A 26,427-nucleotide genomic window follows, 5' to 3' on the forward strand; every position below is an offset into this window, starting at 1 on the left:
CCGGCCTCTGTGTTTCCTCCCTCCTACAACATGGGACTCTTCAAGACCCATGTTCACTCCTTCCTCTCCACAAAAAGACCCTCCACACAGCATCCCCAAAGATGACATAGGCCCTGAGGGAAATTATTTTCTTCAGGGCCTCCTGTGTGGAGTAAATATAAAAAAAAAAAAAAAAAAAAAAAAAAAACACAGGGCGCCATATAGCCATATATTCTATGGGTAGAATCAAACCTGTGACAGACTGTGAGTTGGCCTATTTCTATCAGTATTGTGTGGCGAGCGATATGCTGAAATGGACCAAGCCATGATACGTATAGCGTAATCTGTTAGTCTGTCAATTATGATTTGGAACAAGGGAAAATGTGTGAATAAGTCCGGATGGAAAAATAAATTAAAAAGAATAGTGCTTTTAATAAAATGGTATTTTAATTTCGTAATCACATAGAGAGAGATAATAAAAATCATTTTAAGTATAAATTAAAAAACAGTTCTAATCATTTGAGACATAAAATTTGTGACATTTTGGTATAGTTTTTCCTTTGATAACAGTATTAATTTAGCACCTAATAAATAAACAAAAAGATTATTTGCGAAAATGGTCGCATCAATTGTTTTAAAGAAAATTCTTGAAGTTGAAGTAATAAGATTACATAATTTACCAAGTATATAATTATATTGCTTTCAATGCTGTGTTTTGTATTCTGTACAATATTGTTCGTATTATACAACAAAAGGCTTTCCTACAAAAAAAATACCAAAAATATCTATAGGAAAAATTTCAGTACAAAAGGTAAAAAATAATAAATTCGGAATAAAAAAAACTTTTACGTCACTTCAATATCATTTTCACCTGACCTAAAGCAATGTGGGCTTTTGCAATTTTACAAAATATGAATAATTAGGATATTGCCTTAATAGATCCATATTTTATACTGCATACTGATTAAATACAAATAACTGTTTTCATTTTTCATCGAAAACTAAACAAAAAGAAAACATATTCATTTTTGTCAAGTTATCATCGAACTAAAAAATAATAAAAAACAGAATCATCGACCATCATGTAAATGGGGACTAATATAAATTAATACACGTGACAATATATCTAATTCAATACAAAATATCATCATACTGAGTAAATATCATTATTTTGTATTCAAAAAGAAAATCATAAATACACGAAAAAAGGATATATTTTATATAAAAAATGTTATTTACTTAATCTAACTTGCAGCAAGTCTTAAACACTAGGATTACAAATGAATAGAAATCATTCAAGTCAGTGGTAATATTATGTATTTATGTTTACAGAAAAAAAAATTGTATAAAAAATTTCCTAACTAAAAGTAATTTTAGCGAATACGATATAGGTTTTTTTGTTGTTGTTATTAATTTTTAATCAGACAATAATGTCAAATAAATGAGTCTTTCGGAAAAGTTTACACTGGCATTGCTCAAATACTAAAAGAGTCGGTACAAATTCATGTTTCCTCTGCTCAGATGTAATATTTATAAGTATGTATGTACATACACCCACATTTACAATAAGTTAACATAGGAATGGATGTTTTTATTTATTTATTTATGACTGCAGATGGTAAGAACTCACCGAGATGGAGTAGAGTTAAATTAACAGAAAACTGCCACTCTTAAAGGCGGGACGTTTCGATGCCTGGTGCCCCTCCGCAAGACAACTATTGTGACATGCATGGCCGCTTGCAACCCAACTACAGTGACGTCCACTTGCAATGAGATGAAAAATGAGAGATAGCACGAAAGGATTACAGCCTGAATATAAACAAGAATATGTGATTGGCTTATTGTAAATATTGGTGCATTGATATTACATACAAGCAACAACAAAAAAAAACATGATTTAACATTGACAGTTTAGTCATAATTTATTTTCCAAGAATGAATCGAACATTACTTATTAAATAAATTCAATCAGTTTAGAATTTGAGAAATGCCTTAAGCCGCGTACAAAGCAACACTACATGGAATGCAAAAAATTAGCATATTCATGCCCGTTCAGTGCGCAGTTCGTGCGCACAGCAGCTTACACACAGCTTTAGTAGGTAATTTGTTGCAACATTAGTTGCATTTCATGTTGTGTTTGGCTTTACATAACAAATGAACCAGAAGTATTATTCAAAATGTCATGGAAAATATACCAATAGCATCATGAAAACATAAAATAATTATCATGTTTACCTAGTAATTATTTCATTTTCGTATTCTTTGGTATATTTTCATAGGCACTTAATTGACTTGAAAACGTCTGTGTATTGTATCATACAATAAATTATTGATAATAAACAACCTAAAAAAAAATTAAAAAAACACAGTATACTTATGTGTGATAATTTTAAATCTTGTTTTCTCAAGTTTGTTTAAATGAGTAAATAAATTGCAGGCATACATGTAGTTAAGAGATTTTATTTTTACTTTAAACCAAGTTCTGAATTATCTCAGAGTGATGAATTTTAAAATTGTGAAATTGTTTATTTCAAATTACAAAGAGATGTTCAAAATATCTGCTTCACCAACTGATTAATGATGAAAAAGCAACGTTCTGACAGTTTATTCCACATTTTATTACAAAGGCAAACTTGACTTTGACAGAACAGCAATATGGAGTCATATGTCCTCATAAGATGGATTCTGGTGAATTGGTTGATTATGTAAAGATTCCCTTTACCTAATACTTATAGTACAGACCTTTTTACTGAGTCAAGTTAACTTGTTCTGACCCATCTGACTGCTAACGGGGCTTTCTACCCACCAGGCCATCGATCAAAACCCACCTTATATAAAGTGCCTGTAGTGTTTGTAGTTAATATATTATGTGAACTAGTTCAAACAAGTTTTGTTTGTGTATAAGCGAGTTTTACTCAATTGAGTTTGGCTCATATATAATTGATTTCAAAGGAATTCGGCTTGTATATGATTGATTACAAAAGAACTTGGCTAGCAGAGAGTATAGAGAAGTTTAACTTGTGTATGAATGAGTTTAATGAATTCAAAAGGCTTGGACACTTTAGTTGCAGTTGTGTTTACAATAAAATATGGAATAAAGTAAAAACAAGACATATTTTCAAAGCAGTTCACTTGCCCCGCGAGCAAATCGGGAGCAAATCGCATCTAGCATTTGGACTAGATAAAAAGACTGGTAGTCATGGGGTCTCCACGCCGCCCCTCTAACACCAATTAAACAATAATAATAATAATCATTATTACAATAAAAGCTTTTTTATTCATATTAAATATCTATATTACTTCATATAATATATTCTTTAAATTTATATACAAAATTGTTCATATTTCACCGTCGTACATGTACAGCTAAGTCAATTCACATTTGTGAGACATGGTTACTTCTTCTCGCAATAGACAATAACGTGTCTGCCAATATTCCTGGGAAAGGGTTGGCACCCAAACAATATAAAGCAGGATATACACCCCGAGCACACACTAAATGTTCGCACTTACTAATTAAACAGTAGTAGAAAATATCTTTTAAAAAATGTTACATTATTTAAACCTAGTATAAATGCAGTTTGCAATAATGTTAAATGATATAAACATAACGCGACATCAGACGCCTAAATGAGTCAACTGATGCGTGAATAATTGAGACCTTATTTCCTTGTATATAATTGAAATAAGTATGATGATTAAGGTCATAAAAATGAAATGAATGTCTTGTCAATCACAAACAAGTGGAAAATCTAAATAAGTAAAAGATACAGATAAGCTAGCTAGTTAATTAGTTAATAATACCCAGAATAATGTCGTTTCTATATTCATACTGATTGCTTTGATTAGAGTACCAGTTTGGAAGTACCAATTGCACCATATCAATTTGTTTTCATCTTATTCAAAATGCAATCTTTCACAAGTGCACCAAATGCATCAAAATATTCAAATTACACTTTCTTTCAAAAAGACTAATCCACATGAAAAACAAACATAGTACGCAAATGCTGCAATGTGTGAAAAACCGCGCGTGCAAATTATCGACCATGATTTTTACAATTTCGTACGCTGATTTTGAAAATATCAAAATTTAAAAAATGACTAAAAAGCATTTTTGTACAAATTTTCATCGTGCTTACGGCAAATTCTACAATTTTTTAATACTTTTTGGCACATTGCAGACGTAATTTTAGCGTGCTTTTCCAAATGACAATAAGTTATATTTACAATATTTAAACAAAATAATAATATATTATAAGAGTTAACATGGCAACAAGAAGAAAAAGAAATCATCCTTTCAGTGAAGAAAGACAAAATAAATTTGCAAAATCGACAATAATCTTTTGCACGATTTTAATATTACAATTTGATATTTTCAATTTCAGCACACAAAACTATCAAAAATCTAAACTTCGACAGACTACCTAACGCTATAAATGCGCCTACGTTACGTTTTGTCAACTTTACTAAGTGTCGTAGAAAAATGGCTACAATTACAATAATATTTATACACCTAGCAATACCTAAAGTATAATACGACTATAAAAACTGTAAAATCGTGGGCACTCTCTTTATACTTGGGTTCATCAATAAGGATTGGTTATGTTACTTACTAGTATAAGAATTGGAAATAAAAAGTATAATAATTGTTATAATCTCGCCTTCTAGATTTCTGTTCAAATAACATTGGTAAGTAGACTAGACGACTCTAAACAATAATTTGTTCATAATTCACCAAATTTTAGGCAATTTCAAAAGTGACTGAGTTACTCATTCCAATTAATTTGTACATTTACTGCGGAAATACCCAATGAGTTAAAAATGCAAAACTCTTTTTTAAAATGCTTAAATGTTTCACATCGTATGTTAATTCATTTTAAATCCAGTTTGATAATATTTCAAAATTATTTACCAGATAGGAATGTATCAAGTTAGCCATTAATCTTACTGTGAAACATTTTTGTGTTGCCGTAAAGGAAAAAGGCAAAAGAAATAGGCAATATGGGTTAAATGTAGGGTATAAATAAGAGCGAATTGTAAATGGGGAAAGCAAAAGGATAGATAAAATTATTTTACTAGTTTTTTTAAATATTCTTTGCAATCACGATAAAGACAAACTTACTCGGCCTTACTAAAAAGCATAGTGTAAATATTATGCAGCGCGTAGCGTCTTAATGGTGAAAAACTTGATTTATTACCATGGCGTTTCTTTGGTTAAAACGTTCTTAAACCCATGCATGAGGCCAGCTTTAACACACCAACACATTAAACGTGTGTAAGAATCTAATTAGCGAGACAACTGTTTATTTTTTGATCTATGTACTGTTTAAATCGGCACTTTTGCAAAATATATTCATTTTTAATCGGAAAACTAATTAGTGGACAAGTGATAAAATACAAATCTACCGCTTTCACTAAAACATCACATCGGTTTTGTTCGGGACAAACGATATAAAGCTTTGTACAATAATTATTGCCATTATGTTCATAATAATTCACCTAATTCATCGTAGATAATTAGTGCAGCAAGCAAACAGTACTTAAATACAATAAAACATTTTAAAAAATCAAGTTGGCAACACTGTTAGATAATATCAACCAGATATATAACTCCAAACTCAAATATTATAACTCCAAACTCAAATATTATAACTCCAATCGAAAATTGGAACCGAAATATTGTCATGTCATACGATTGCCTAACTATATCCACCAATGAAAAACTCTGAAAGTCTGGAACAAACTTTCAGAGTTTTTCATTGGTGTATAGTATAATAAGTAGGCTCCGAATGAGAATTTTACTGTCTATATATTGGCATATCTATGGTTTTTAGAACCAATCTGTTTCATACAAAAAGCCCGAAGATATCGATCTAGTGAGTGGTTTATTTATGATATCAACATTACAACACAGACTCACAATGCCAATAAATATAATGTGAAAAGTACTCACAACTAATATTAAGTGATGTTTAATGCTCTATCCTCTCTGCCTTCCCAATTGGAAGCAACAAAATCATGGTATGTGTTTACCTACATATGGTTCTTTGCTTAAGTCAATCTCGTATTCTCTTTTACCAATGTGAATTGAATTCTAGAAAACAGGTCACACAAACTAAATGCAAAAGAATACTATAGACGTTATCATTTTAGAATAATTGTTTCAACGTACAAACTATTTTATGGATAATTAATTTATAGTAAATATTTCAAGGTAGCTTAGCTAGCTCAGTTATTATTTTTTTAGTAATAATATTTAAAAACGTTTGATATTCGTTAGGTTGCAAAATCACAAAAGCAAAATGGAAGATGAATTTCGTATAAGGACTAAGGAAGGAAAGGTCAAAATTGTTTGAGCAAAGTAAATACAATCCGAGTCTCTTTTTTTTAGCAATCAGAGTCTCTCGAGTACCTCTACAACTATCCACTCCACACCTAAGCGTTATTAATTTTATTATATCAAATTTTTTGTATTTCAATGGCCTAAAATGCAAAAATTACTACATACCTCCACATATGATCGAAATATTTTTTTCCACAGAATTTGAACAATTCATCAAATTTAAAAGTTGATTTGAAGTTCTGTGAAGGTTCTATTCAAGTTCTGTTATTATATTATAATCGGGCCAATTGCTTCACAAAACTGAAATAATAGCCGAACTTGGATAGAACTTTTGCAGAACTTGAAATTTGATGAATTGTTCAAATTCTGTGAAACAAGCCGTCCGTAGCTGTGTACATTCAAACTTGAATAGTTGGATAAAATGTTCAAATGAATTTTCCACAACATGATTTTGACTGAACTGGATAATAGTATTAAGAGGTTATAATGAAAATTATGATGGCTTTTCAAAAAAATTATTTAACAATATTGAAACAGTATTTTCATTAGGTATTCTCTAAAATGATGGGACACAGCAAATTTGCACTTAAAGCCATTATTATTTTTTCATCCTAAAAGTGAGCCGTCCAAAAATAAGTGTCTTCTGTTTTATCTGTTTACATGAAATGTTTAAAACCAAAGTAATTTAAACTTTAAATGAAAACAGAAAAAAATAGCCCATTTTAACGAGTCGACTGCACTTTTAAAATAAAATTTGATTCACTTGTTTCAGTCTCAAATAAAAAAGTGAAATACTATTGTATTTAAAAGAAACATAATTTTTTTACACAAAATTGTTTTGAAAAGAAAATTACTGGATGTAAAAAAGTTTTACAGATTATTTTATCAAAAGTGCACATCGCGCAAAGCTTCGATGGAAATATTTCCACCAATGAATTGATTTATTTTACTTTATAATTATGTATTTCTTATTTAAAATTTTAGATATTAAATGTATGTATGTATATTTCTTATTGTTACATATTATAATATAGAAAGTAGTGTTTTGCCTAATGCTCAGGTGACGTATAATAGATGAAGGTAAGAAGGGGGCACAAACGATAATTTCAGACTTCTTGAGCTTTCACTTAACACAATAGTTATTCCTCTAGCAGATCACGTACAAAAGTAGACCGACCAAGCGATAACATCTATTCAATCAACTGACACTATGTAACTGCACCACACAAAAGTTTACCAATCTATGGAATTGGTTATTTTGCAATCTCAACGGTAAAATGATTGAAATTGAACAAACACTAGTTGATTGTACAATCTTACATTAAGTAGTTTACGACTTCGTCTAACTCTTTCCATTCTCAGCTACAAGACTTGTGTACCAACAACGTAACAATATCTAACCTTACTTCAATAGTAAAAACACCAACCAAGTGTCGGTTCCATCACGATACACCAAACTACAAAACGCAACCCGTCACAATCTGTCAAGTAATTAGGTGAAATAGAATGCGATAGGAGAGCCCTTTGCTAAAAAGCATCAAAGGAAATTGGGCCCGCCCATTCATTTTACAGACATTTAGGTGTAGATTGTATCCTCAATTTAATCTCACTATTTAATTACAAAATCCTTTTGGGTTTTCTTATGGGATAATTTGTTTTCTTTAACTGTATGTTACAAATTATAATATTGCAAATCCTTTCCAAGCCACGCTTGTGTTGAGAAGACCACCGTCGCTCACATCCAACCTGGACCATTCTGGGTTACCACCTTAATAATAATATACTATTTATTACAAGTAGTGGGGGTCGATGTAACCTCTTATAACTACGAATTTCCGTCCTTGACCATGGTTGGTATTTCTCTTAGAATGGAACATTTGCCTGCAAGATACTATGGGCTGGTAAAAGCATCAATAGATCTTCACTTCCAGGATAATGTAGTCTGATCAGATCTTTGCCGCCAGGATACTACCAGCTCAATTAGCATCCATAGATCTTCGCTAGCAAGATACGAAGGGCCACTACAGCATTAATAGTTTGTCGCCAGCATACAACAGGCTGATGTAGCATCAATAGATCTTGGCCAATAAAATACTACCGGTGTAATTAGAATTATACAGCCAGTTCTTGATGTACTAAAGGTATCCTATATGCCGTTACATCATTAACAGGATACTGGCGACTCACAGCACTGATAGATCTGGGATATCGGTCGCCATGGTCGAGCGGGGTATCTATCTAGTTACAAGGGTGTGTGGGAGTATTTGTTCACCAGTTGGCCATGCCCGGCTTGTTGAGGGTCATGAAGTAGATCTGGCAGGAGGAGCCGCCCTTGGCCGAGGAAAAGAAGACCTTATCGTTGCGTTCGCAGAGGAACTTGAGGCGCTGCGCCTTCTTGTGCATGAACACGCCATCCAGGTGGCCTGACTCCACGGAGCGGATCTCGATGGCTTTGTTGCCCCAACCCATGATCTGGCCAGTGCCGATATACGCCACGGAGGTGGGCATTTCGCCCCACTAGGAACAACAACAAAAGAATATGTTAATAACTTCATTCCGAAATGTTAATACATTTACCAATAAAAAACATCTTATCCGTAATTTTGCCTGACCGCAGTTTAATTTGTTTCGTAATAGGTGCTCTAATAGGTAAGGGGCCGTTCAAGTATTATGTAAGCACTATAGGGGGGCAGGGGGGTCTTTGCTTTGCTTATTTTTTATGACATGGGGGGGTGGGGGGGTCGAGATAGTGATTACGTCAGCACTGCTCAGCAGTAGTTATATTTTTTTTTACACATTAGCAACCCACACATTGTCTATGTTTGAAAACCGAATACATACAGGGTGTATCGGCACGTACCCGACAAACTTTAACCAGCTATTCCTTAGCATATTTGGAGTAAAAAATCTTATGTGCACTTTGCTGTCCGGTAACGTTTTTTTTTAATAAAAAATTTATTATTCATATTTTCACCACATGTCACCACTGTTTTATCCTTTGTCAAAGTTTGAAAACCCATCTGGCAAATATTTTATTCGAATTCCGTTGAATAATGCACGTGTGTACCTATATTGGCGCACACTCACAATCACAACGAAATGGCACGGCACCATTCGTCTCATTTTTAACTATTATTATTTAGTGTGTGCGAAAGAGCGAAGACGCTTTTTGACATACTTGCTTATAACAGCTGTTGAACACCAAACGCTATGCCAATGACAGTGATGTAGTGTGGAAATTTTATTATTTTTTGTTTTTAATTGAAAAAAAATGCTACCGGACAGCAAAGTGCCCATAACATTTTTTACTCCAAATGTGCTAAGGAATAGCCGGTTAAAGTTTGTCGGGTTAGTGCCGATACACCCTGTATATATTCGGGGATTCCCACAAATAATTAATACGTTTACGAAAAATGCATATAGGTACCAATTTGTACGTAAGCATGGGAGGGGGGGGGTAAGAGCTTTGCTTACTTTTGGTGACAAGGGGGAAGAGGGGGTAAATAATTGTAATAAATCTGCTTACGTAATACTTGAACGGCCCCTAATAGGAGAGCATCATTGAATTACAGAAGAACCCTGTTAATTCCAAATCCACGCGACATAGAAATCCAAATTTAGAATTAACCAATTCCCCTTCTAATTCAAAATTTTAAGAGAATAAAAAAAAATATAAAAAAATTCAAGTTCCGCGGCCACCCCTCCAAATTCATGTAGGTATTCAAAGTAAATTTGTAAAAAATATAACAAATTTCCGTGTAAATCCAAATTTCGCGGCTGATTACTGTCGCGGACAGCGTCCGATATAGATTTATGAAATAATAATTTGAATTAGGACGATTTATTTATGACGGCGTAATGAAAATTTTAAGGCGTTTTAGCCCTCTTCGTAAAACACCGGCCAGTAAAATTTAAATATTTGAAATAATATTTTTGACAAATTTTGGCACAAATTGATTTTTTTTTGGAATTACACAGACACATTTTCATGCGCGGACAAAAGTAAATTGAATTAAAGAATTGACGGCTATAGATTCAAATTTTTTTGTATGAATACATTTTTCCGGGGAGTCTCTCGGGGTTTGAATCAATTATACTATATATATTCTAATACTCGAAATTAAGCATTCTAGTGTAGAAAATAGTTGTTCTCACCTGCAAGACAATGTTCTTGCTGACGCGGCCGTAGGTGTTGACGTAAACCCCCTCATTGTCGTAGCACAGCAACAGCTGCATGCCGCTGGAGTTGGGAAGAGGGACTATGCAGTGGGGGGAAATGGCACCGGCCGTCTGGAATTAAACCAATCACTCAATAAATAATTATCAACTTCATTATAAACAAAAACTATTTGGTGAAGCAGCAAGAACTCTCCAATAGTGAACCCTTACCACCCCGGTACGAACGCACTGATAAAGATTTTATCAATGAACTGTTGTTATTGAACTGTTTGTTGGCGATCTGCAGTCATGCTCAGAAAGGAAAACAAATTACCAACATAATTGATAAAATCTTTATCGATGTGTTCATTCTAGGTGACCAGGTGTGATGTTATTTGACAAATTTTAAACGTCTGGAATTTTTATATTGATTTCATTTCCATGAGTTATGTAGATTTAAAATATCCATATACCTGCGTTCTGTTGATATGACATAAGTGTTAGCATTAGTGTTTCTGAGAGCGCAGATAGCTCCAACAAAAACTCTTGCTTGAATTCCTTTAAAACTACCCAAAACTTTCCTTCGTTGCGCACGCTGACATGAAACATAAGAGTGTGGTAATAGACTAACAGTGAATTAAATGTTCTGGCTAGTTGGGTTGGGTTGGGTTCATCACTGAGGTTAATCTCTCATTTGCTCATTCCGCTGCTTCTCCCGTGCTTTCCACTTTATCAGTATCCATGAGATTCTTGAGGGTAAGAGGGTTTGGCAGGCAATGTATTGTCATCCAAAAAGAACAGTTAATTTAAAGTCAGACAGGCCGAGTTCGGTAGAGACTGTGAACTGACTTACTGCCACAACACAAGTTATGCTTAGCGCATAGGCCCCTGCTACAAATCTTATTTTAACTCTTTGTACTCTGTTGTTGCCGCCACGGCGACATAGGAAACATTCTAACAACTCAGATGGCGCCGCAGCGGCGACACAAACAATGGGTATAAAAGGGTCCTTTTACAGGTATACACATGATTCTCATTCTAATGTTCGCTGATGATATGAAGATATATAGAATTATTGACAATATAGAGGACTGTCTAACACTTCAATCTAATATTAATAGCTTTAACGATTGGTGTCTTAAAAACAAATTAACACTTATTGTAAAAAAATGTCAACTTATGAGATTCCACAGAAAAAAAAACCCATTGTTGTTCACCTACTTTCTCAATAATCACACCTTATTATCTGTTGATGAAATAAGAGACCTTGGTATAACCTTTGACACTAAATTAACATTCATTAAACATATTAATAATATAACCAGTAAAGCAATGCAAATGTTAGGATTTGTCTTACGGATTTCAAAGGATTTTAAAAATTTAAAAACTGTCAAATTACTTTACACTTCACTTGTTAGAAGCCAACTAGAATTTAACACCACCATTTGGAGTCCTTACTACAGTGTACATGAGAATTCCCTTGAGCGAGTCCAACATAAATATTTACGTTATATTAATTTTAAATTGGGAATACTCATCGAAAACATTAATTACCCCTCTCTGTTACATTTATTGGGACTCGATACATTAAAAGAAAGAAGAATTTGTTTTGACCTATTTTATTTATTTAAAATCGTTACTAACATGTTGAACTCCCCTGAACTTCTTTCGCTAATATGTTTCCGTGTACCTAGTCGATCAGTTCGTTTCAAATTACCCTATCATTGCAACAATACAGGATCTAACGCTGAACTCAATTCCATAATGAATCGCCTACATGTACTTGGTAATAAATATGTTTTGGATGAATCTATAAACATTGCTAGTTTATCCTCATACAAACACCACTTAATTAAAACTGTATGTCAGCGCTTCTCTGATTGAATATAACCAAATACAGTTTTAAAGTATTAGTTTATCCGGGATTTATTGTAAATTAATTGTTTATATATTTATATATACACATTGTTGCATTGTATTTATAATAACCATTTCTATTGTTCTCTTTTATGTATTTTGTATTTATATTTTTTTATCTATGTATATTCTGTATTTATAATAAGTAAAACAATTGTTTTCTTTTGTAAAAGCCGCTATAATCGGCGTTAATAAATAAATAAATGATTCTATTCAGTTTTATACAGTATTCATTTTATTTTAATATCTTTTACTGGGTAATAAATGAGTCGTGTAATTTCTATACCCGCTATATCAACTTTCATTGATTTGGAGAAAACCGCAAAAAACTGTCACATCTCTAGCGTACATAAGTAAATGCATTAAAAATTTTTATATAATGAATTGGAGTAATAAAATTTCGAAAAGCATTTATTTTTCTATATATGTCTAGCAATAATTAAGTAATTTCGATAAATAAAATGGATATAGCGGATTTTGATACTCACTTCGTGATTTTACAAGTCAACTGAGGCGACATGGCGGGTTTAGAAACTCACGCGTAGATCATTTTGACACACGAGCGTGGCGTCAGAGCGGCGGCCATATTGTATTTTGGCAAAATAACTGCTTGTGATTCGTTGAATCCGATATAGCGGGTTTTGATAGTGACTTTCTGTATGATATAGCGGATTTGGTTTCTCACTCGCAGTTTTAACATGGTTTTTGGTCATGATAAGGAGGGTTTTGAAACTCAATTTTAGGCTCCTCTTGTTGCTCGCAAAAATGTGAACAAGATGTCATACTCAGATCATTTTGTCAAAAAATCGGATATAGCGGGTATAGAAATTATAGGATTCAAATATTCTCTCTCCATCAGAGACCAGGCTCAGCTCAATAGAAAACTCCATATTTTAAGTAAAGGTCCCAAGCAGGACTGTGTGGTCTTCTCGAAAAGGGCAGTAAAAGGTGGCAGACAGGAAACCAATGAGAAATGAGACATGTGTCTTAACCCGTCGTATCCCGGAACCGCATATGTGAGTGCAGCACATTATCTACGAATTTAAAAAAAAAAAAAAAAAAATTATGTGCGATTTTGACCCTTATGTATGTATAAGGAATTTGTATGAAGAACAAGGTCACAATCGCTTGGGCTATTCTCGTTCTTTACGCAGCAAATACCGGAATGACTTCTAGCTTTTCAGATTTTTTACAAAGAATTTTTCTGTGGAATGCCAACGAAATATTTGCCGCGTTTTTAGTGTCAAAGCGTCTTCTTTCATTATTTTTGATATAAATTGATTGTGGAAATAATAGATTGGAGGTATCATCAGCAAGATAGTTTTATCTACATTATTGTGATGTAATTTTTATTATATTTCACCCAAGAAAAGTGATGAAAATTAACTTGGTAAGAAATGTCAAAATTTTTACGTCATAATGAATAATTATATTTTTAGCATTATTTATTTACAGGTTTCTTGTACAAAATAATATTATTAGTAACAACAGTTGTATAAACTACCGAAATCTGGATGAATTGTTATCATATACTTATTAATGCGACACAAAAAAAATTTAAGTGGACACTTGACGTTTGATTTTGGAATTTGAGCTTTTGGAATTTGAGCTTTTGGAAATTGAGCTAGGAATTTCCTGGTACACCACAGGTTAACAAGCCACGTACGTATGCATTTGGGAGAGTGCTTTCTAAAATACCACACTTCAAAAAATGATAAAGATTGGAATATGCAAATTTTTCTTTTATTAACAATTTTATATGATAATAAATATATATTTCTTAACATAACTATACCATTTTATTTACTGCCTCACCAAAAAACATTATAATTTAATTTTATAAAAAAATCGTAATTTTTCCTCATTTTTACATTACACTCTGTGGAGTAGCTGGTATAAGATATAAAAAATAATATAAAGGGTTAAGCAATAAGTAATTTAAAAAAATAAAGTGAATAACTTACATGTTTAGGAAGGTATATATCGTAGACGGTAGCTGAATCCAGATCCACAGCGTGGAATCCATCCGCAGAGCCGTAGATCACCTTCAGGCGAGTTCCTTCTTCTATCGTCAGGTCCACCAGTAATGGCCTACAACAACAGTACAATTTTCAGGCAATTTTATTTGTGTACCTACTTAATAATAATATTTTACAAAAGTTCCACAGATGATCATTGTGGGTTTCCAATAGTAAGTCAAATTCGACATCCATGTGGCTCTCCCCAAGTGTCAATTCATGTAAAGATTGAACAACTTATTTGGCAATACAAAATGATGCGACACAAATTAGGTTGATTTGTTAGATATGTGTTCGTTAACATGTTGAACATCAGAGTAGGAAAAAGTCAAAACTGCCGGGAGAGAAATTTCTGAACCGCGCGCAGATTACCTTGGATACCTAACATTATTGAAAAACGAAAAACAAAAATCCCCCTATTCGGAGAGAACTGTCAAACCGTACAAAAAAATATATTTGCATACACAAATATATAAAATGGATTGATTTTTTGTACATATACCTAATTACATACCCTACTCGAGTATATAAGTTTTATTATTTCTACATATGCAGTTATACTCTCTTAAGAAGTTTGACAAGTACTTTAATTTGTGATTCATGGACAAATTATTTCGTAAGCTGTCATAGAGGCTACATTCATGAAATAAACAATAGAATCTACAATGACATAGTGCAAGCAATTCTGATATTTTCTTTCATATATTTTTCAAAGCGTAATGGTTAAAATTCCATTGCAAAAAGCTTCAGCATGAACAGTATTAAAGCTTGACATATACATGTGCGTCAAACACGATTATAAAAAGTGGAGGGCACATGTACTTAAAAAACCGTCCACTGGTTAATCAATTAAAGAATGGCATGGTGCAGGCAGTGGGGAGTATTTGTGTAGGAGGACAAATCGCACTGTGGAATGCAGCGCCATTGAATTTGTATAAAAATGAGCTGACCTGTGAATCAGTTCCCCGAAGCTCTTGAAGGCCATGAACTTGTGGTATGGTTTGGGCGCCCAGGCGTAGATCTCGATGCTGTCCTTGAGCGCGATCACAAGGAACTTGATACGTTCGTACTTGACGATCTTGAAGTGTACGGCGCCCTGCAGGTCACCAACGTTGATCCATCCATTGCGCCGCTCCACTTGTTGCTGGAATGGGGATAGCAAACGGTAGTCAGAAATATTCTATTGCACACTGTTCACGGTGAAGCGTCCTCTGCAGCAATTGAGCCGTAGCATCTATCTCTCCACTTGTTGGTGGAATGGGCAAAAAATGGTATTGTCATTTAGTGTGTATGAAGGTTGGTTCTCACAATATTAGAACATTTTACCGTATTAAATCGCAGATAACAGCAGAGGGAGATAGGCCATGAACTATTAGTATGAAACTGCGCACACAACACGTGTCGCCAAAATCATTCCCAAAACTATTGCAAACTGCATTTACGCACATTTAATTTGTTTCTACCTAAACATCAAACACATAACATTATTCCTTGGCTCTGTCCCTTTGATAGTATGTGCAGTTTGGTCGATCCATACTCAAGGACAACCCTTGCAATGACAAAGGTTATAAAGATGAGATGAAGAAGAATACCATAAAGAATCATCAACTTACATCCGTAAGGCCATCAGTCCGCAGGATCTTGCTCTTGAGCCAGCTAAGGTAGTAGACCCGGACGCGGTTCTTCTTCCCGGAGACGGTGACCAGAATGTTCTGCCCCTCGAGCACCTCCATCTGCTGGAAACGGCGCCGCGAGATCAGCTGGTACACCTTGCCCTGCCCGGAGCGGTCCAGCAGCATCAGGCCGTTCTCCGTTCCAATCAGCAGATTCACGCCTGAAAAACATTTCAAAATCATTCTAACATACAGACGCCAAATAGGTGACATTATTAAGACTTTTAAAATTTTATATGGACTTCGTGCGTAAAGTAATTGTAAATATTATTTTTCAATATGGTTGGATAATCAAGAAATTCTCAGAATCCCCGCATCTTCCTCACAAAAAAACTATTGCCGCAAAAACTTAACTCTCCACGAATTGGCAACCCTGGTGTGGATGTTGTAGACATTAGATATTGTGACGAAACAGCAGGTTCAGTCGTACCAATCAAACGGTGTGTTTTAATGCAATGGTGTTTAATCGTTTTTAAATGACGATTTATAAATTCTACGAATAACAATATACAGGTGGGGCAGAAGTAATGACCCGGTTTTGAGGCAAAAAAAGAAAAACTAAAAACTAGAGACTTGAAACTGTTTTTTTATGATCGGTATAAAATCCCATTTTACCCCTCAAAATGTGTAGAGAATCAGTCTAAAACTTTAGAAATAGACTATATCAGTGTATTTCTGCTGAATGCCGCCGTCTTGCTAAAGTGGTATTCAAAACTTAATGAAAAAAATGGGATTATATACAGATCATAATAAAAAAGTTTTATTACTGAACTACTACACAAACTGAACAGAAAATCAAAGTGAAGATGCAATTTGTGTGTGAATAATGTTGTCGACACTTCTGTGTGCATGGTTTAATGTTATATTATTTAGGTTTATGGCCCATTTTTCATGTTTAATTTATCTATGAATATAACTGATACGGGCAGTCCGCAATGTGCAATAGAATATTGACAATGCAAACGGTGCTTGATATGATTAATAATATTGCTTACCCCACAATGCGGCGCACAAAATCTCCGAATTGAACCGCTTCTTGTACTTTCTGATCTCAGGCGTGTCTGATCCGATGTCGTGGCTCGTGGGCGTCACGTTAACATTTACGTGGCTTTCTCTCCTGGAGGGGCCCCCGGAGCCGCCGGCACCAAAACCGAAGGTCAGGAAGCTGCGCTGCTTCTGTTGGAGGGGGAGGAACTGACTGCTGTTCATATGGCTGACGCCACTGAGGCTTGTGTTCACGCTGTGGGGGCTGTGGGGATTGTGCAGGTTGGGGGGCGACTGGAAGGGGGAGTGCTGCGGGGAGGAGAGGAAGGACTTGGAGGGGGTGGAACCCACCGAGGAAGGGGGGGTGGCCCGGGGACTGTGGCGTGCCTGGCGGTGGTGGAACTGAAATGGTAAACAAAACAATTAATTCAGAATGTTGACGTATTTTGAGGAAAACATTGAATAAAAACGTTATTATACAAAATATTACAAGGTCCAGTAAAATAATTGTTTCATTTATTATAAATGTATGTTGTAAGTTTACAGTGAGGTTATTGAAAAGTTTATCAAAATAAACTATTGTATTAAAGTAACCCCTTAATTTTTGTCCCATCAAAGTTATTGTATAAATAAATGGTCAGCAAAGTCATATTTTTACTTTTTATTTTAAAGTACATATTTAAAAAACATATATTTTTTCAAGTAATCTGACTTTTGGAACTTTAAGCCGTGTTGTTGAGCTTTTTCCTCCATCTTGAATTAACGTTTCAGACAGCCTTGCAATGGCTATCATCGGAGCAGATTTGTATTACGAAGTATTGAGAAATATTAGCAGATTTTTGAAGCAGAGATACATACCGTGGTTAACCCTCTTTAATGAATGTGGAGGATTGTGGTCACTTTATCCAAATATTTTAAGAAGTAACCATGTAACTCACATATAACCTAAGATATTACCAATTGGATATGCAGGCACTCTGCGGATACATATTTTTCATATGCAATGGGTTTTTTTGGCACTTAAGAAGTTACTACTACTGTGATACTGTGATACGGTGACACTTAAACACAAATTAATCAATATTTTTCATATCCAATGGGTTCTTTTGGCACTTGAGAAGTTACTACTGCTGTGATACGGTGTCACTAAAACACAAATTAATCAATATTTTTCATATCCAATGGGTTCTTTTGGCACTTGAGAAGTTACTATTGCTGTGATACTGTGATACGGTGTCACTTAAACACAAATTAATCAATATTTTTCATACGCAATGGGTTCTTTTGGCACTTGAGAAGTTACTACTGCTGTGATACGGTGTCACTAAAACACAAATTAATCAATATTTTTCATATCCAATGGGTTCTTTTGGCACTTGAGAAGTTACTATTGCTGTGATACTGTGATACGGTGTCACTTAAACACAAATTAATCAATATTTTTCATATGCAATGGGTTCTTTTGGCACTTGAGAAGTTACTACTGCTGTGATACTGTGATACGGTGTCACTTAAACACAAATTAATCAATATTTTTCATATCCAATAGGTTCTTTTGGCACTTGAGAAGTTACTACTGCTGTGATAGGGTGTCACTTAAACACAAATTAATCAATATTTTTCATATCCAATGGGTTCTTTTGGCACTTGAGAAGTTACTACTGCTGTGATACGGTGTCACTTAAACACAAATTAATCAATATTTTTCTACATTCTACACATCTGCCCCGATGATGAACACTGTAAGATTTTCCAAAGCAGTGGCTCAAAAGAAAAGGGCAGAACATGGCTTAGTACCCCAACTTATGAACGTTTCATTTCTCCGACTCCAGTCAATATTATAGTAACTAGTATAATGTTGATTGCAAAACTCCATTCATTATGAACTACAAAACTGAAATGATAATTTGAAATCAAAAAGCGTTTCTGAACAGCCAAGCTAGAGATGTATTAAAATGGTAATGAATTGTTATGTTTTTATATTAAAATTATTAACGCTGGAGAAATTAAAATACAAAGTTAGACCATTCCCAATTCCCATCGACCAAAACCACAAAATTTTTAAATCAAAAATCGTTATTATTAAAATAATATTTTATACAGAAATTATATAATAAAAAATTATTATTGTTACATTGAATAATAATATGAACAATACACCAAAAGCACAATACAAGAAAAAAAATTACAAAAATGTTCATAAAAAAAAAATGTTCATAAAAAAAATATATTCATTACGTTATATATTTTTGGCCAATTGTGAAATAAGAACCAACAGAAAAAAAATCGACGGTCCCGAAGAACAATGTCGGATGTTTAAATTTGTAATTTTGCAGAAGAGCTGTTTAAAGTTTCGTTTCTGCATTTTTAATGTTTAAGGGCGTAAGCGTCAATTTAGTCAAAAATGAATTAAGCATACAGATTTCAATTCTAATCAAAACTGTATGATTAACACATTTTTTAATAAATTGTCGCTTACACCTTTTAGCCTTTTCGGCATCGACATGTCCATTGTCATTTCAATTTTTTCTCAAAATGATAAATAATTAAAAATGGCGAATTAAAATTTGCAATCATTAAAATCTTAACAATCACATGCTGTGATATGTGAACAAAGTGGTGCATTGATGGAGAGAATGACCAATGAACAGATAATGTTAAAGGTAAACGTAACGAACATTATAATCTACACGTTCATAGATGGCGTTTAATCATTTTATTAAAATACACTTTTTCCAAGTTATGCTTTAACTTCTGAACCACCAGACCCTTTTGATGGAAATCAAAAATGGAAAATAAAAATGAACTCTAAAGTGTTCAAAGTGCAAGCGATTCGGTTAAAAAAATTTATGCACACTCTCATGGCATACAGGTTTAAATCGCATATCAAAAAATTCCAGCTAGGGTGAAATTCCAATGCCAGCAGCGCATGAACGGGTTGTCGGCGGGAAAAAATTCTTGTCACTGGTGCACGAACGGTTCTCCAGAGGTTAAATATAAAGACAAATCATTTGTTTGCGTCCACACATACGCAATATGAATAAATACGAAATTCTTTCAAGAAAAGCATTCAAATAGAATATTGTATCAGTGATTCAATCCATTATTGTATTTGTATGTCTTTCTTGAAAGAATTGAGTTTTTACACGGACTAAACTATGTATTTACATTCTTACTGCGTATGTACGGGCGCAAACAAATAATTTGTCTTAATATTATAAAGTATAAATTGCAAAAAATGTATTTTAATAAAATAATTAAATTAACGCCATTTATGAGCACGTAGATTATAATGTTACGTTCAATCTTAATATGAATTTTGCAGAAATACACAATTGCATATTGATAAAAAAAAAACATAAAAATGATATGAAAAATGAAATAGTAATTGATAATTTTTTCAGTTAACTTTTGGCTACAAAAAATAAATCATTCCTTATTGAAAAACACAAAATAAACATAAAATCTCTCTAAAAGATAGAGAAAAAATCATCAATCGATTGAGAAATTACAATCACATTTTTGAAACATAACATAAAAGTAAATCATAAACAAGTTAACAAAAAAAAAGCTTATAATTAAAACTAAACAATTAAAGGGTAGGGGGTATATTATAAAGGGAAGAATCAGAGATAGTTTAGGTCTATATGGCAACAAATGAAAGCAAAAAGACATTATTTAAATAGCAACATCACATATTGTCGCCATTCAGACAAGTCATCAAACCACAACACACATTTTTGAGATCCTGTAATTTTAAAAGGTAAAAAATATTGCATAAACATTAAAATACGGTTTTAATGTTTGCGTAATGGAAGTTTTATCTACCCATACAATAATATTAATAAATTAAGAGGGTTCACTTCTTTAATAATTGCAGATTCACTTTGTGGCATCATTTTAATTTAAATAATATAACCCTGATCTGGGTACCAGGACATAAAGGAACTGAGGGCAATGAGCGGGCTGATGGACCCAAGCTGGCCGTAGGAGTAGCAGCTTGTCACACCAAAATACATATTGAAAGGTGGGCAAATCCCTGGAATGGGAAATGGGATCCAGAATGAGGCAATCCAAAGTACTCATAAACAGACCAGACCCAAGGCAAACCAGACAACTACTCAATATGGACAGAAACTCATGGAGGGAACTGGTAGGACTACTAACGGGACACTGCCATCTCAGGAGACACATGCAGCTGTTGAAAGGAAAACACCAACAGATGCAGGATATGTGAAGAGGATGAAGAGACTCCAATTCAGCTTTGGTGCCAATGTCCCACCTTGTTGGGTACAAGACTCAGATACCTGGGAAGACACATTGTAGAACCAGGGCACATGGCCACATATCCAATGACAACCCTGGTGAACTTTATAAAAGGGACCGGGTGACTGTAGGAATGAAGTAAAATGAGAGATAGCACAATGGGCTTATGGCCTGAGTGCTCAAGGGAACCTTACGAATTTAATAATAATTTGAATTAAATAAACAACTTTGTTAAGTTTAAATAAAATAAATAACTTTGTATACTACTCTATTTAATCAAAATAATCGACATATTTCAAAACCAATGGTTTTATTATTTATTTTTTTTATCCTGATTTTAAAATTATTTGTTTTAAAACATGTTGATTGTTTTGATTAAATAGTGGTGCATAAAAAGTTATTTATTTAAATTAAAAGCATTCAAATCTTAAAAGTTGTGCGTGTGGGTTGGTGACTTTTGCCTGAATCAAAGATATTAGAAGAACGAGATATGCTATGTTGGCCGCCGGACCGTAGCCGGAGTACTAACTAATTAGGGTACTTTGAACGGTATCGGGACGTGTACGCACAGAAATCTGTTCTATGTATTAGTGCGGATACCTTAGCGATGCCTTAGCGTAAGCGAAGGTGTGCAGTAGTATTGGTGAACAAAACCGGCGACACTCGGCAAAACAATTCCACTCAGTACGAACTGCGCATAGCACATCTCGTTCTTCTAATATCTTTGGCCTGAATGGTGACAATATTTATTTCGGAATATTTTAGACAATTCTTTTTTTATTAAACTATGCATAAACAACGTTCTGTTACACTCAATCTGTTTTCTCATGCAAAATATGTACTGTAGTCATTGATTGAGAAGTTTAACCAAAATCATATTCTAGAGAAATATTTTTTTAAATGCAGTTAATGAAAATTAACGTATTTAAAGTTTGAATGTAAATATTTGTTCATAAATTATAATAATCCATCGATTTTCCTTCTGAATCACTAATCTTTGATTTTTTTCATGTGAAACTGCACAAAAGTCCCAATTATCCGGAACCAGTGGGACTATGGCACCCCAAATTGGGGTATATTGTGACGCTGAAGTTAGTGGGAAAGGGAAGGAGATGGGAAAAGAGGAAGGTTGGGAAGTACCTTGCTCTAAATCAGATTCGGTCACTAAACATGACTAAAACCATTTTGCAAAGTTTCGATTCTGAACATGGTCCATACTGAGAGCATCTTTCACTTTGAATAGGTCACATCAGTAAAAGACAGTTTGCATGAGAAAACGATCAAGCTACCAGGGATCAATAAGAACAGAAGAGGTAACATTATTAAGTATTTGTTGCTTTCATTTGTTGGCACACGGACAAGCCATCATACACCAAAGATCACGAGACTGGACACCTGCTGGACTGTTACGGTTACATGACAATATTACATTACAATGGTGGATGGTTGGTGATAACAACATGAGGTGCGATACGTGTTGGTACTTACATGTGTCCATTGCACCACGCCCCCTCGGAGCGGATTCGTGGAAACTCCCGAGTAGGCGTCGCCACGGCGATGGGAGGGCGGGAATAATAATAACACAGTACGGACATATGTGTAATGAGGGTCAAGCTCACACGCAAACATAGATATAATATGTATACCAAACCAGTGGACCCATGTGTGTGTATGTTTTGTGAATGGAGATGTGAAATCATTTATAATCTCAGCCTTAAGCGTGGAACGTTCAAAATGCACTAATTAAATTGCTAAATAAGTTAAATGCATTTTAATTAACAACCTTCCTTTTTAGTAGTGACAAAATTCAATAATTTTTTTTCTGTCGATTCCTATGTTATTATTTCAAATCTGATTTAATTACTTAAATATTAAGGACCGGTTGTTTCGGAGAATTTGAACAATTCATCAAATTTCAACGTTAATTTACGAGTTCTGTGAAAGATATTTTCTAGTTCTGTTATTATTTCAGTTTTGTCAAGCAACTAGCCTATAATGATATAATATCAGAACTTGAATAGGACTTTCACAGAACTCGCAAATTAACGTTGAAATTTGATGAATTGTTCAAATTCTCCGAAACAACCGGTCCTAAGGATGGCTTGTTTAGCAGAATTTGAACAATTATTCAAATTTCAAAGTTGATTTTCAAGTTCTGTGAAGGTTGCATTCAAATTCTGTTATTATATCATTACTGGCCAGTTGTTTCACAAAACTGAAATGATGAAAGAACTTGAATAGAACCTTCAAAGAAAATGAAGATCAACTTTGAAATCTGATGAATTGTTCAAATTCTGTGAAACGACCCGTCCTATGACATTAGTTATAAGATATTTTGAGAACATAAATTAGAAACAGAAAGAAAAATATGTTTAGAGTGGAAGAGTTGTTTTTCCGATGTTTTATAGCTTAAATCTCAGATTAATTAAATCATATATTTCAAAATACTTTTACATGAAATTCACGACTAAGGATGGGTTGTTTCGGAGTATTTGAACAATTCATCAAATTTCAACGTTCATTTTCAAGTTCTGTGAAAGATGTTTTCAAGTTCTGTTTTTATTTCAGTTTTGTCAAGCAACTAGCCTATAATGATATAATAACAGAACTTGAATTGGACTTTCACAGATCCCAGAAATGAACGTTGAAATTTCATGAATTGTTCAAATACTCCGAAACAACCCGTCCTAAGAGTGCTGTTAATGATTTTGGTTATGTACTTATTCATCACTACCTGCTTTTTCAGACAGCAATATAACAATCATCAAAAAGTGTGATCTTCGTATTGATGATAGCTATAATGCTATCACAAATGGTAGCAAGAATTGGTAAACCCAAACTCAACGGAAGATTTTGATCAGTGGTGGTAGTATTCTTCCTGTATTAAATTGAATCCAATATTATATGTACCATAGACATATGAATATTAGTAGACCTGCCCTAAGTGATTAAAAGCGTATTATTCCCCACTCCCCATACCGGTTCCATTGGAGCCGGCTGGGCTCGCGTATGGCCTCAAGTGAATTTAGAAAACGTGACGTCATCATTCTTGTGCGAACTATGGTCGAGGCATCATCGGTTCATTTTACGAAATAACACGGCAAAATGGTGGCTTGTGGTATGAAAACTTGTAAAAATAGATGTGAAAAAGAGAATAAACCCAATTGTCGTATTACATTCCATATATAAGCATTATTTTACTTTATTTTAAGCATATTCACATCGTATAATATGGATCAGTTGTAGAAACATATACTATCACATCGAGATACGTCTGGACGCGAAACACAAAGCTGGTTGGTTGCTGGGAAGTAAATTATGAACATTTATAAAAGTGTCTTAACTAAATACGTAAACGAAATATTCGACTGTGAAAATAGAAGAAATTTATTTTGCCGAATTTGGACTTCGCAAATTTGTTCATAACGTGGCGAGTGATTTGCGCTCCCATGTAAAAATGTCTATTCATTCAAAAGCAGATTTTACTTTTAAGAACTAAATGGTGATATTAAAATGCGAGATGCCTATATACTGTCAGATTGATTTATTGACGAATCACAGTCAGCTTTACCCCCTTCGTTCTTCAACAGTTGATTTTACCCCTCATCTTTAATTTCTAGTCTATATATTCATATGTCTGTGATATGTACCTTAGAAGTTAGAGATTGAATGTTTTATTATTTTATAAAAGGGAATATGTTAAATATTCAATTTGTATAAATTCAATCGGTTGTTCAAAGTAGACAATTTTACAAGGTAAGATTGTTTCTAAAAAAAAATGATATTATTTAATTTCTGAACACTGATAGCGTAACATATCTAACATTTTAAGGTGGACAAACTTCATAAAACATTGTCATAACTCTCTTTATAACTTTTATTCGATTTCAATTTGGGAGGCAGAATTGTGAGTACCGCCGCCCCGGGAACCGTTAAGTAGATAACAAACACGTCTGCCACAGGTCACCCCAAATGGTTCGGGACATTTGGTGACTTTGGTGCCCGGGATTAAGGGGGTGAGGCCTGTCCAGGTCTTGACGACGCGAGCGTCTGTCCACCAACTGCGATGCAAAACGGATCGGGAAAGGCCGTTCAAGGAAGACCCTTTGACCTCTCCAACCGGACTCTCTCAACCCATTGCCTAAAACACCGCAGTGGAAGGGATGGATTCATACATCTGTCACTCCTGGACATCATGATCCCTAAATTCCTACTCACCAAGTGGTAATTCTGTAACTTTTGAGGTACACACATATTCATCTGACAGTACAGAGTAGGAATACTTGTCCAGCAATTAATTTGTGCATTTTAAACATTCCGTGGCAATAATTTATCCCAGAAATTGGTGAAGTACTTAATACTAAAGCGTAGTAACTCTTTCGAGATGAAATTAAAAAGTGACCTTGTGCTTCATGATCCATAGTATTTTGTGCCACAGAATTGCGTAAAGTTTGTGTATTTGAAGGAGCATTTCAAATTTATTTTATATTCTGCGTACGCGTGCAGAACCAAAACAATAAATAAACATTTTTGAACATCATTAAAATTGATGCAAATCATCAACAAATCTCATTTATAATTTAAACAATCAGCAGACTTTCAGTTTACCGGGGTAGGTTCAATCGGAACGTTTAAAATTTCATTCAAAGGAATAAATTTACATAATGCCAACAAAGTTTTTTTTTCAACATCCAACCCAGAAAATCGAAAGTCTGCTGTAATTATTTTGAATTTAAAAGATTTTTGAGCGTAAATTAATAACCATAATGAATGATGTATTGCTTGAAACACAAACACCTGTGTGATTTCACATCTCCATTAGAATGTGGACTATAAATTATTATTTCTAATCGATTTAGGACACAAGCACAGTATGTATTATTGACATATTAAGAGAAACCAAAAAAACAAGAGACTAGTATTTAAAAATGGGGGGGGGGGCAAACAATATAATATATATTTTTATACCAAATGTCAATAAACTTGCAATAAAGATCATAGTATGTAGCTTTGATAAGGACATAGTACGTTTGTTCTAATTTATTGGATATTATACTGGTATGGAAGTGTTATAGATATATAATAATAT

The 26,427-nt window shown here is 33.9% G+C and overlaps 1 protein-coding gene across 7 annotated transcripts in view; it reads right to left on the reverse strand.

Moving 5' to 3' along the window:
• Positions 1 to 477: 477 nt before the first annotated feature.
• msn (serine/threonine-protein kinase msn) overlaps positions 478 to 26,427 on the reverse strand; it is a 73,731-nt gene continuing 47,781 nt past the window's right edge. For 4 of the 7 annotated variants that reach the window (XM_089647150.1, XM_089647149.1, XM_089647152.1 and 1 more), the window contains 6 exons: positions 17,084 to 17,474; positions 16,029 to 16,249; positions 15,366 to 15,559; positions 14,362 to 14,488; positions 10,478 to 10,612; positions 478 to 8,839 (listed from right to left, as the gene is read on the reverse strand). In XM_089647150.1, coding sequence (XP_089503276.1) covers positions 8,591 to 8,839; positions 10,478 to 10,612; positions 14,362 to 14,488; positions 15,366 to 15,559; positions 16,029 to 16,249; positions 17,084 to 17,474 — 1,317 coding nt within the window. In that variant the 3' untranslated portion in view covers positions 478 to 8,590. The remainder of the gene's footprint in view (positions 8,840 to 10,477; positions 10,613 to 14,361; positions 14,489 to 15,365; positions 15,560 to 16,028; positions 16,250 to 17,083; positions 17,475 to 26,427) is intronic. The other 3 variants (XM_089647155.1, XM_089647153.1, XM_089647151.1) reach the window with 1 other exon arrangement.

This window comes from Hesperophylax consimilis, chromosome 26 (assembly GCF_061612785.1).
Source record: "Hesperophylax consimilis isolate HC1 chromosome 26, BYU_Hcon_1.0, whole genome shotgun sequence".
Taxonomy (NCBI): Eukaryota; Metazoa; Arthropoda; class Insecta; order Trichoptera; family Limnephilidae; genus Hesperophylax; species Hesperophylax consimilis.